Here is a 12,500-nt window from a genome sequence, read left to right on the forward strand (position 1 = left end):
GTCACGTCATCAACACCACCAGCCTTTCCATTCTTAATTTGTCGTATAGTTGTCCTGATCTCTGCATGTGTAACAGGACCTGTTTCAATTTCGATTGCTTCACAAGCTACACTTTCCACTTCCGATCGTGTGGGGGGAGGTCTATTCAGAACCAGGTTGTGATCGCTTCCACTGTCTGCGTCTCTATAATATCTTGTATCCCTCACTGATCTCTTGAACTTGCCGTTCACTGCCACATGATCGATTTGATTTCTGACCCTTCCATTAGGAGCAGTCCAGGTGTATTTGTGTATATGTTCTTGTGTGGAAACATGTCATGCCTCGGAATCTCGTCAGTAACCCTCTGTAACATATCGTAAAAGCTATCCTTTGTCTCTTCTTCTGCTTTATTCGTTGGTGCATATACTTGAACCACTGTTGTTTTAATGAATCTTGATGTGAATCGTGCAGTCATAATTCTATCACTAACTGGCATCCAGCTCTCTAAGCAACCAGCCGCTTGTTTGGTCATCACAAGTGCAACGCCACTTTGGTGAATGTTGTCATCTCATCCCAAAAACAGAATAATTGCACCCGTCTGTGTCTTGAGCCGTCCAGAACCAGACCATCGGCATTCGCTAATGCGCAGGATATCCAAGTTGTATCTTTGCATCTCTTTAAATACTTGTGCTGTTTTTCCCACGCTATACATTGTCCTCACATCACAGTTTCCTATGTGGAGCATCTTCTTGGGGTTAGCAAATGACTTGATCAGAGTACAGGCTTCCTTTCGGATTGGGCGTGCACCCGTCATACCACCGTCATCCCATCTGATAAATTCATCTTCTGGAGTTTGGCAAGTCGTTGTACTACTCGCGAGATATTCAATTTTACAATAATAATAATAATAATAATAATAATAATAATAATAATAATAATAATAATAATAATAATAATAATAATAATAATAATAATAATACTGATGTTTAACGCTTATATTGCGCTTTTTACATATGAATATGATCAAAAGCGCATCAAATTAATAAAATTAAACATTAACAATCTAATAATAATAAATGAATAGCCACTATGTAAAAATTGAAACCCTAACAATATTACCATATAAACAATTCATAATTAATTATGAAAAAAGAAGAAAGCTACTAACCAAACTTTTATTACATACTACTGAACGCCTCTCTAAAATAATAAGTTTTTAACATAGTTTTGAAGGTGTTGAGATCTGTCTGACTTCTAATATTTGCCGGCAGGGCATTCCAGGTCTTAGGGGCAGATGCTAAGAAAGCCTTATCTCCTAATGTACGCTTGAATCTTACTGAAAAATCTTGCAACAATATCCCTGAATGGCCTGAACGTAAAAGATAACATTCATAGTGTCTAAGTTGTACAAGGTTAAGCAAATATGCTGGTGTGAGGGGACTGGTCGCACTTAGTCCCTTCGACCAGTCCCGGGGGCCAAGTCCCTTCGTGTGAAATGCCCCGTTTTACCAAAAAATAAAGTCGCAGGTACCAAATTTGCACCCTTTGACTAGTCCCACGAAATAAAACTGATTTAAATTCGTGGGGCAAGTTCCTACAACTTGTCCCCTCAAATTTCCTGAGTCCCTTCGTGTAAACAGTTCTTGGGACAAGTACCTGCGACCAGATGAAAACGTAACCAATCATAAGCACGTAAACACTGTCTTAGGGGGTGCAGAGATGGCACAGAGGGGAGAGAACTCGCCTCCCACCCAATGTGGCCCGGGTTCCATTCCCAAACTCGGCGTCATATGTGGGTTGAGTTTGTTTGTTCTCTATTCTGCACAGAGAGGTTTTTCTCTGGGTACTCCGGTTTTCCCCTCACTTCAAAAAGGAGTCAACATTAAATAACAACGTTAATTGTTGATTTCAGTTTACAGTGTCCCCAATTAGTGCTCCAGCGCTAGAACTAGACAATAAAATAAAGTTCCTTTCCTTTCCTTTCCTTGGATTTCGTTTTTCTTGGCTTGGCGATAAACCACGGGTTTTATAACCGAAATTTTTACCATTTTTATTTAATTGTCTAGTTCTAGCGCTGGAGCACTAATTGGGGACACTGTAAACTGAAATCAACAATTAACGTTGATTGTTATTTAATGTTGACTTTATTTTGAGGAGAGGGGAAAGCCGGAGTACCCGGAGAATATCATATCATATCATATCATATCATATCATATCATATCATATCATATCATATCATATCATATCATATCATATCATATCATATCATATCATATCATATATCTTTCTTTACCCTCGGATTTTAGAGTAGCTTGGTGTAGCTAATATCTTTGAGCATTTACCCTTCCAACCATGATACACCACAAAAGACAGACCACAACACCGGGAACTACATGCCCTACTCTTTGCGACAAGTGTGTGGGTTCTTTTACGTCCCACAGGATTATGAACATTGAAGGGTAGTGAGACGGGGCCTACGGTTTATCGTCCTTATCCGAGAAGACTAGAGAGTAAAACCATTTGCAGATGTAATTACAAAGGCAGCACTTTCTCCTCAGTTATTTAAAGACCCTGAGTGTTGATCCGGCCGCAATTGAAGTCACGACCTCCCGCGTGACAGCCAGGTTTTGCTAAAAGCAGCCCGCGGCCCACGGCCCGCCACGGCCCAGCGGCCCGGCGGCCCAAAGGCGCAGCGGCCCACGGCCCACGGCCTGGCGGCCCGCCGGACCAGAGGCCCGGGAGCCCAGTCCTGAATTTCCACAGTTTTTTTGTCCAGCGTAAATCCACGCACATGCACAGATCTGCATCGGATTTGGGCGTGCAAAATGGACGACGGTGAGTTTGAATAGGCCATTTCCGAGTTCATGTCTGCTTCCTCTTCAAGGCGAGTCTAAGTGCGAAGTTTTTCTTATGAAAATTAGTTTTCATTCATATGTAAAGTAGAACTAATTACCATCACAAAAACTTTGCACTTAGACTCGCTTTGAAGAGGAGGAGGATATGAACTCGGAAATGGCCTATTCGTTACTATTTTAATCATTTGAATCCTTGTTTCTGTTTGTTGTTGTAAACAGACGAAAACAACAGAGAATGAAAACGTTTTTCTCTTAGCAACATGCAACGAAAGAAAGGATCGAAAAGGATTGAAATGATTATTAAAATGGTAAAGGAATTCAAACTCACCATCTTTCATTTGCGCGCCCAAACCCGATGCAAAGCTGTGCATGCGCGTGGATTTACCGCTGGACAACAAAACTGTGTGGGGCTCCAGGCCCAAATTCAAAACCATTTTGAATTTTCTACGGGTTAGTATTGAGAAACGACCTTGTATTTTACTACACTAGAGTTCTTGATGAAATAGTTTGGTTTCTTTTTTTCGGTACAGCCGTATTACAAGCACCAATTAACTTTATCGATAACATTTTTTGGCCGCTGAGTAAATTTGAGAAATTGCAACTATTTACTACCCATTTCAGACCGCCTCTACACTGCATCTCACAAAATTTGTGGATTAGCATCTCAAACTTTGCCTTTTTGTATTTTGTCGATACTTCGAAGGGATTTGTCCCCGCAGTTGGTCCCACCGTGTAAACTTAACAAAAAATTAGTCCCTGCAACAAGTCCAAAGTGTCGACCTTTATGATTGCGATAATTCAGGTTCTCGTGTTCGTAAGTTTTTGTTTTGCATCTCTTAGTTGTTTAGATTTTCAATTACAAACTCTGTTTTGATTGGCCACTCAACCTGATAGTGTAAATAGATCACCCAGAAGTAGGAGCTACCAGGTGTACCTATTGGATTTCTGGGCTTTTTTTGTCGACTTTTTATTTTCGGCATTACTCCTGGGAAAATCCAGTTTCAGCGCCTTCAATAAAGAGCTTAAACAACCGACTTTCAGAGATGCAGACGGCAACCGAAAGAGAACATTTCACATGTCAGGCCAGTGGAGTCTCCCAGATTTTTATACTAATAATCTCTATTAGAGAAACGATACTTGGCAATGTAAATGGAGTTGTGTGAAGACAAGTTAAAAGGGAAAAAAAGCTCACTTCCGGTTGCTGTCTGTGTTTTTTAACGCGAGTCCTTAAGCTCCCTATTAGCACCCAACTCAGTGCCCTCTGTCATGTACCATAGGCAACCCAGTTTACACTCACTAAGCGTCTAATTTTGATATTTTGATAGTCAGTCATAATTTTATTGGAAGCAATGAATGATTAGCATTTATATGTATAACTGGTATTTCCGTTTTTAGTAGTAATAGTAATTCTTGACTTTCTGTGCACAAAGCAACCTGCAAGGAGAGGGTATTCAAACTATACAGGCATCATCACTGCTTAGACTCTGCCCCAAACCTGGGGCTAAATAAATTTGGGCTTGCATGAAGTATATACCGAGTTGGAAGCTCAACCCACACCTTAGCTAGGTCCCATATCAGGACGACCTACACTGTAGCTGTGACAGGAAATATTCACGTTTTTTTCTTTTTTTACGAACCTTGTAAAGAGTAACAACCAACTCCACTGAGTTTGGAGGGAACCAGTTGGCAGCATAACTGACAATTCCAGTCTTTTCATCAACTATTGATACCTTTGATGTGGGCTGTTGTAAAAGTCACAAAAAAAAAAAATACATAAAATGAATGACCAGCCTTCTAAAAATGTGTCTAAAATCTGACTTCTAATCTGAAGGAAAGACTTGAAATCTAAGATTGGCCCATTATATTAGCCAGTACATATCAAAAATACCCTAATATACTCTTTGTTTGTCCCTCCAAAAGTTTGCATAAGCATTATCTCCAGTTTCTCTTGAGACCCTTATAAGTCCCAAGAGAAAATAAAAACAATGCTTATGCAAAATTTTGGAGGGGCAAACAAAGAGTATTATGGTATTTTTGACATTGGCTAATTATTGAACTGAGCCAACCACTGGATTTGTTTTGCTAAGGAATCAGTACCTTCTCAGAGACTTTGGAACGGTGACTTCGGAACCACACGACACTCAAACAAGTTGGTTGCCTGTGACACATAAACAAAAACAATGTGTCAAACAGTTTGATTAGCACATAGTCAAATCATTTTGCATCACAGAATACAGGGCTGGTATTTTTTACAGGTCGCAGGTCATTGTTTTACCAATACAGAGAGTATCTTAAACATCCATAAAAGCTAACCTTAGGCTTAACTATAGGCCTAAACAAAAGTTTTTAGGCTTAAGGTTAGCTTTTATGAATGTTTAGGATACTTTCTGTATTGGCAAAACAACGACCTGTGACCTGTAAAAAATATCAGCCGCAGACTACACCCTTCCCTCTTTGCAAAAGCATTATTGCTCCTCTCTAGAAGATATCAGCACTGAAGCTTTGAATTAACTGAGCAAATTTATGCTGTAATCTCTATCCCCTAAATTTTATTTATTGCAGGTAGTAACCAATGCTTCCGAGCCCCCATTCAATTAATTCTTCCAAACTCCCTCACCCTGGCTCTAAAATGGATCTTCTGATTGTCTATTGTGTCCTGGTTTTTTTTGGAGTCAAGCGCATTCATTATTTTAAATATGCATATGGCATGGGGTTGGGATTTTGACAACATAATTGGCCAAAAGTGTCAAAAGCCTCCACCCTGGGGTGAGTGAAGGTGACCAGAATAATACCCTTCAGACCTTGCTGCACACAATAAGAGTGCAATGTATGTACCACTCACTTTTCGTTCAGCCATCTCTCACGAAAGTGGGAAGTTCATTTGAACGCCTTCTGGGAATTTTCCAAGGTGGTGGAGTTATTTTCAGGCTTTCGTTTTTCCAAACGTTGGCTGTGTAGCACTTATATTTCAACAGACTTAACTGATTAGAGTGTAATGTGAAGTGCAGTTTTCCGTCCCATATTAACCACGTGAGCGATAGTCCTACTAATGGAAATGGGCTCACAAAGCAAAGCCTCAGCTAGAAATTTTCAACTGGGGGGGCAAGTCATTACGAGGGTCGGGAGAAATGTTCCCCCAGAAATTTTTGAAATAGAGATACAAAGAAATTCTACTTTCCAGGCCCGTAGGCAGGTTTTTTTGCGGCAGTGTGCGATCCAAGGAGGAGACAGACCAAACGAGCCTGTAGGGGGGTCTGGGGGCATGCTTTCCGGGCAAATTTTGAAAATATGGTTGTTACAGACTGTATTTCGTGCGTTTTGAGGGAAGTGTGATTTGAAAATAGGCAGCTAAAAGCAAACTTAACAGCGTGGATATTACTCCAATTTTTGAACTTCAAAATGGATTTTTTTGGCACAGAGATGCTTTACATATGCATTTTACAGTCTTAGAGAATGTCACTATTGAGAAAGAACGAGAATAGAAATAAAGTGAATCAGAACAGGCTTGTACAATATATATACATATATATAATATATGTATAACTTTTTTTGATCGCTGGTCAAGAGAAAAGTGTCCACCCGTCACACCCCCCTTTCCTACGGGCCTGCTTTCATAGATATTTCATCAAAAGTAACCATTCATTAGTCCAAGTTTAGAAAGACAGGTACTTTTAGAGCTTAAGGTTTTGTAAACTATTGGTTTTACCAGCAAATTTGAGTGTTATTACTAATATTATTATTAGTATTAAACCATTGATGTACCGCTAACTAACAGATTAGTCTATGATGTCTCCAAATTGATTTCCTTCAAAAATATGTTTATCAATCAAGACGAGCAAATCGGTTGTGAAAAGTTTCAAAGGTAATATCAGTAAAGTTGAAATTGTCTGCCCAACACTCCAGAAAGAGACATCATCAATTTTTTTTCAAATATTTTTTGGGGGAAGTTGCCCCCTTGCCCCTCCCCTAGCTATGGCCAAGACAGAGAAAACCTCTGACCAGGGTGGGAATTGTCTTCAGTTCCTATGGCCTGCTCCCGTCTGACCTTGCAGCTCACTCAGTGGAGCAGCAGTGATCTAACCCAAAGGTTGTGTGTTCAATTCCCATCCTGATCAGAGTTTTTCTCTGTCCTTGTGAGGGCCCATTTCCATTAGTAGGGCTAATGCTCACATGGTTCACTTCTTGGGGATGGAAAAGCCTTGGGAACAAGGTTGATTTCCAAGCCCTCTTCATTATTCAAGATGGTGGCCATGTCAATTTCCCCACCCTGGGGATATGTCATATGACCAAAATCCCCACCCTGGGGACAGACCTCACAGTCAAAGCCCTGTGGGTAGCCCGACCCCTTCCCCCTCCCCGCCCTGGGGCTTAACATTGATCGGTGCATTACACCGAGACAACAGCCAAAAGGCCGTCTAAACATTGAAAGTCTTGGCAACATGCACGTAGTTACGGAGGAATAAAGGACTGAATTTCCGGGTAGACTTTCATATACCGAACTACAATGGCGGAGGACAAGAGAACCATTGTTATTCCAATTAGGCCTTGCTAATAACCTAATTAGGTATTGTTCTTTTCTTTTACGGACACGAATTATTTCAGATCCGGTATGTGATGAAAGATCAGCCGAAATTCCTGTTGTCCCCAAGGACCAAAACAGTCTCTCGAACAATTTTAAACTTACAAAGCCTTTAAATTTAACCTACGACATTGCTTTATATAAACAAGCGTCTCAGGCGATCAAAGAAAGAAAAAGAGAGTATTTCCAAATGGTTCAATAAGAGCTGTTCTGAGGCCTCCTAAGCCTGACCCTTCTCAAAGTTTATATCTCAAAGATATGACAATAAAGCACCTTTCATCCCGGCCTTAGATCTACAGACAAGCAAATTTCTTTTCACCAGCGATTAAAAGAGCGGAGCAATCGAAAATATGATATTAACAACTATCTCAGAGACATACAATGAAGCGTATTTAAAAGTTTACAAGGTAACGACATTTAAATACAGTTGTGTTCCAACATCACCTTCGATACACTTCCGTGGTGCTGTATACACAAACTAAATTAGATATATTAGCTGGTGTAAATTTTCCACTTACCATCTATTGATGCATTTAAGATCGACATATTCGTAAGTGATCGTAAATCGAAATTTACAAGCATTTCCTTTGACGGACTTGGAAAGAGACTTCCGGACTCGCTCGCGAAAAGCAGAACTACTCATAATAGTGAACACAGATAGCTTGAGATCAAAATCTTTGTCCCCTTTGCGTTGTCAATCGCGTGATGCCTGTTTGAGAATTTTGTTGTTGCTGTATACCAATATTACGACTTCCGCAGACACAAACACAGCAAGGAGTTCCGAAGGGTTTTACAACATTTCTGAAAAGCGTTCATTTCCGGCTGGGAAAAATGTCGTTCCCAAGCCCAAAGCAAATCTCAGCGGAACATCAGATGAAATCACCCTTGCTGAAAGGAAATCGCTCTATTTCCGCTCACATTACAATACAAATCGAATCACAGTTTCGTTAGACTTTTCAGTTTCGGATGGAGAGTTTTTTTTTTTTTTCATGGAAAAGGTTGATGTCAGGTAGTTGTGCACCGGTTTTGCAAATAGGGCGAAAATATGAACTCTAGTTATGTTTCTTTTGTGAGCCCCTTTTGAGACATATACATGCATAGGGGTGCTTCTTGCTTGGCCACACGAATCCTTTTTCGTTCTCGTCCGGTGAAAACGCTTCCCCACAACTTCCTCTCGTACAGGAAACGACAATCGTCCCAAAAGTGTGAAGAGATTTGGAATTTAAGCGACCTGTACTGTGTGCATCATCATCGCAAGGGCGGAACTCGCACACGCACCTCAAAAACCAGTTGCGACACCCTCCCCACACATTTTTCTCGTTGGTCTCAAGTCTACGTTTTCCGTTTGAAATAGTTCATTATTCAATGGAGCAGACAGGCAAACTGGGATAACTTCACTCCGTGCAGGCGTTGCCATAACTTGCCATGCAGTTGCCTTCACACTGTAAAACGGTCACACTCGACACTGTGTAAGCAGGAAGATATACAAGAATACAAGAACCACTTGCTGAAGGGGCGAATAAGAGGACGCAGGCCCTTTTTAGAGGAACTGCTTCATTAGTAAACATCCACTCCAGAAATAACGTTCTTCGTTCTTAGGTAGTACGCCAGAGACAACACTATAATGAAACCTTATAATCATTCCATGAAAGACGCTGTCAAATCTCTCGAATTCAATGCCATCGTTTTTTTCCCTTCTCTGGGGTTAGAGAACCAAACAACTTCCTTTTACTATTTACCAATAAAGTGGTTTTCACACTCATATTGTGCATTTATCGCAATATTTGGGCATATTTTGAATAGCTATACAGAAAAAATCTCTGAGCGTCACAGAAAAAAAAATCCAGACTAAGCCAAACGGGTCTCCGAAAAAAAACACTGCTGGATGACCTTTTTCTTCCAAAACACAGAGCATTAAAAGTTCCCCATGATAAGAAAGCTCCAGTTTATCTGACCTCTATTCCAACCTGTCTTCGCAAGTCAGGTCTTTCCGAACAGGCTGCTGCCGAAACTGTGTGTGTTGGGATGGGTCGGCTTGCGAATAGAAATACAGTACATCGGATACGGAGAAATGATTCTTCGGAGTTTTGAAACACTGCTTCCCCTTTTTGCGGCCTTCGCACACGTGATTTAACATGTATACTTTTAAAACGTCTTAGCATTTACAAATGAAGGAGAACACACTCATTTAAGTCACTTGACATTTTTTTACACTTCACTCAGTCGCATTTAATAACTACTTTTTTATATATAAAATACAGCAAAATATCTGAGGAAAATGATAACATTTTATATCAACAACCAAGAGGCTTACGGTTATCTCAGTTTTCTCTTTGAGTTTAAACTTGCGAAATCGGATTTACCTTTCGTTTGTAATTTTAGCCTACCCTTCTTTATTCGACGGACAGTTTGACGTTTCCTGACCGTCAAAACCCCTGTTTTTCACACATTGCCCCGTATATCTCAAACTCAAACATCGAGAGCCTTGTTTTAAACATTCAGAATGACAAAGCTAAATTCAAGTTAATCAAGTGAACAGGACGTACATGGACCTATTTTTTACCTTACAAACGAATTGAACGATCTTTACTCTTTGTTGCCATTCTTAGTCTCTGAAACTCCATTTTGTATCGCGGAAACCTCCGTCTCCCGTTGCTAGGCTGCAGCAGTATTCCACCTTTTTTGCAAATTCCTTGATCACGTTTGTCGGTATTAATCAGCTTTTTGGGTAGGTTTCCATGAATCTAGTTTATCTAACTTTACAATTTAGTTCTAATAGTCCTCTTCTTCATCTGATGAAACCACGCAGGGTGGAGCTCCAGATGGTAGAAGACCACACGACATCTTGTCCTCCTCGGTCATGTATTTGGGGTCCATAGCACTAAATCGCTTTCCCATGAACTGCCGAAGGTGGATCTGCATGAGACAATGACAACCTTATTGAAGATAACAAACAATTCCCGCGCCCGTTTGTCGAAAGCTATGTTCAATAGGAGAGCACACAGATCTGCGCAATGTCACGGTCGAGCACATTTTTAGTGGGGTTCAAAACTGTAATACGGATAACTTATCCTACAAACGTTTACTTGATATCTGTTTGTTGGCTTGTCAATGGGGAATGTTATACAAGTGAGTGGCAGCTGAAGTACGAAGTTCGACCTTACCAAATCGAGAGAGTAACCCACTTTCCAAAGATAAGTTCATTTCATTTTCTTTATTGGGCAAAATTACAATGAGGTCATGATTTCACTGTAGTTAAAGAAAACCTTTCCTGTGGCTCTCAAGTATTCTAGACTGTTTTGAAAACTCCCCCCCTCCCCAGTCCCTGGCGGTGGATGACCCAAGGCCAGCTCTGTATTCCAACATGAGAGGACTATCCTGGACACCCATCAGATACCTTCCCGACTAGATGGTCGTTTCTTCAATCCCAACCTCTCTCGGGTGACCTATTGTGGATCCATAGTCCAAATACCAGCATAATGAAATGGCACGTATACAGCAGCCCGCAGGTTTCAAAGAAACTCACCTGAAGGTACAAATTCACATCGGCACTTCGGCAAAGATAAGGAAAATTTCCGCCTTTTTTCAGATGAGCTCTCTTAGCATTGGGGTAACACTTATAAAGTTCATCTTTAACTGGTTGTGACAGTGCACAATCATCAAAAACCTAAAAAAATATTAAAAGGTTACCATTCATAAGCAGTGAGGCAAAATCATATACAACAACAAAGGGCTTTTTTTGTTTACAAAACCTTCACGTGCTATTTACATGTCAAACCTGAAGACAAGAGTTTTACTGATTTGAGAATCGATGAATGAAATCAAATCAAATGGAAGCAGATGAGATATTAAAGGCCTTAATTAAAATATGCGACCCCAATGCAATGGTGACGTCAACGAACTGTCATAGTAAATGCACGTTTAAAATGGTTTTTCCAGACCTTTTTGGTGTGACAATTGTGGTATTCCAGTTCAAAGAAACTCCGCTAAATCGGCCGAAGAGAAAATCCACTAAGATACACATAAGAAAACAAACAATACAATACAATACAATACAATACAATACAATACAATACATTATTATTCCACCATTACGCCTTTTTACCATATTTGGTCAAGAGAACGCGCAAAATAGGAGACGGCAATACACTGTAGTGTCCCGGTTAGACCGCTTTAGAATAGAGCAAATACGGATGGAACAAGAGTTTTTCAATGAAAGAAATTGTTTTCAACACGATGCAAAGCCTGAGAATTTATCTTGTCACAGCTTGTAACTCGTTATTTTGTTTATCCAATCAAATGAAGATGTTGTGCTGTTTACATCGTTCGCACGCGCCCTGAAGGACAGATGATGTATTTTTTTCAAAACACTCTTAAAAATTGAAGCAAAATATCACCTTTCTTGTAGTGGAATAATAAACTTCTTATTTGATGGTTTAAAATATAATACTCGCGGACATTTTGCTCATTCCTCGTATTTTTCCTACGCAACTCACAAAATATCCGCACGTATTATATGTTAAACCATCGAATAAGATTCCCTATAGGGGCTTTTTTAAGGCCAGTGAAACACAATCAACGAAACGACAGGACAGAACGAAAACAGCAAAGACTGCATGTTAAGAATCCCAACTGGCCGGAGGCAAACCAGTTGGTTATTTACAAGTGCAGCGGAGAAGTTGAACCAGGGACTACCAGGAACAAATTCAACTATTGGTCAGAACGGATCTTAAATTTACGGATTTCAAGGCAAGTGCCCTAACCACTAGGTTGCACATTATTAACAGCGGAGCTCCGGGGGCGCCAAGCGGGGCACCATACTCATAGGAACCTACGAGTTGCTTTTCTCATGGTAATCGTTGTTAGCGGTATTGTAAGTTGTTCAATAATTTAATAATATTGTAATAGTGGGTTTCGATTGGATCGTAGGCTCAAGCCCGGTGTTAACTTATTGAAAGAATAAATGACCCGGGAGCTCTGCTTTCAGGCTTGGCTAAATCTATTTACTAAATTTTCAATTTCGGATATTGCATTTCTAGCATTCTGATTGGCTCACTCAATCTCGCTTATCAGCTCATATACTGTAA

General features: G+C 40.2%; 2 protein-coding genes across 3 annotated transcripts in view; both read right to left on the reverse strand.

Annotated features, from left to right (window-relative positions):
• LOC137992951 (myosin heavy chain, clone 203-like) overlaps positions 1 to 8,254 on the reverse strand; it is a 26,963-nt gene extending 18,709 nt beyond the window's left edge. For both annotated transcript variants that reach the window (XM_068838551.1, XM_068838550.1), the window contains exons 1-3: positions 7,932 to 8,254; positions 4,932 to 4,992; positions 4,472 to 4,576 (exon numbers count right to left, since the gene is read on the reverse strand). In XM_068838551.1, coding sequence (XP_068694652.1) covers positions 4,472 to 4,576; positions 4,932 to 4,992; positions 7,932 to 8,056 — 291 coding nt within the window. In that variant the 5' untranslated portion in view covers positions 8,057 to 8,254. The remainder of the gene's footprint in view (positions 1 to 4,471; positions 4,577 to 4,931; positions 4,993 to 7,931) is intronic.
• Positions 8,255 to 9,600: 1,346 nt separating this feature from the next.
• The window catches only part of LOC137992952 (maspardin-like), a 15,185-nt gene continuing 12,285 nt past the window's right edge, over positions 9,601 to 12,500 (reverse strand). The window contains exons 7-8 of the mRNA XM_068838552.1: positions 10,940 to 11,080; positions 9,601 to 10,329 (exon numbers count right to left, since the gene is read on the reverse strand). Of these exons, the coding sequence (XP_068694653.1) occupies positions 10,186 to 10,329; positions 10,940 to 11,080 (285 nt within the window). The 3' untranslated portion in view covers positions 9,601 to 10,185. The remainder of the gene's footprint in view (positions 10,330 to 10,939; positions 11,081 to 12,500) is intronic.

The sequence above is a fragment of the Montipora foliosa genome, chromosome 2 (assembly GCF_036669935.1).
Source record: "Montipora foliosa isolate CH-2021 chromosome 2, ASM3666993v2, whole genome shotgun sequence".
Lineage (NCBI taxonomy): Eukaryota > Metazoa > Cnidaria > Anthozoa > Scleractinia > Acroporidae > Montipora > Montipora foliosa.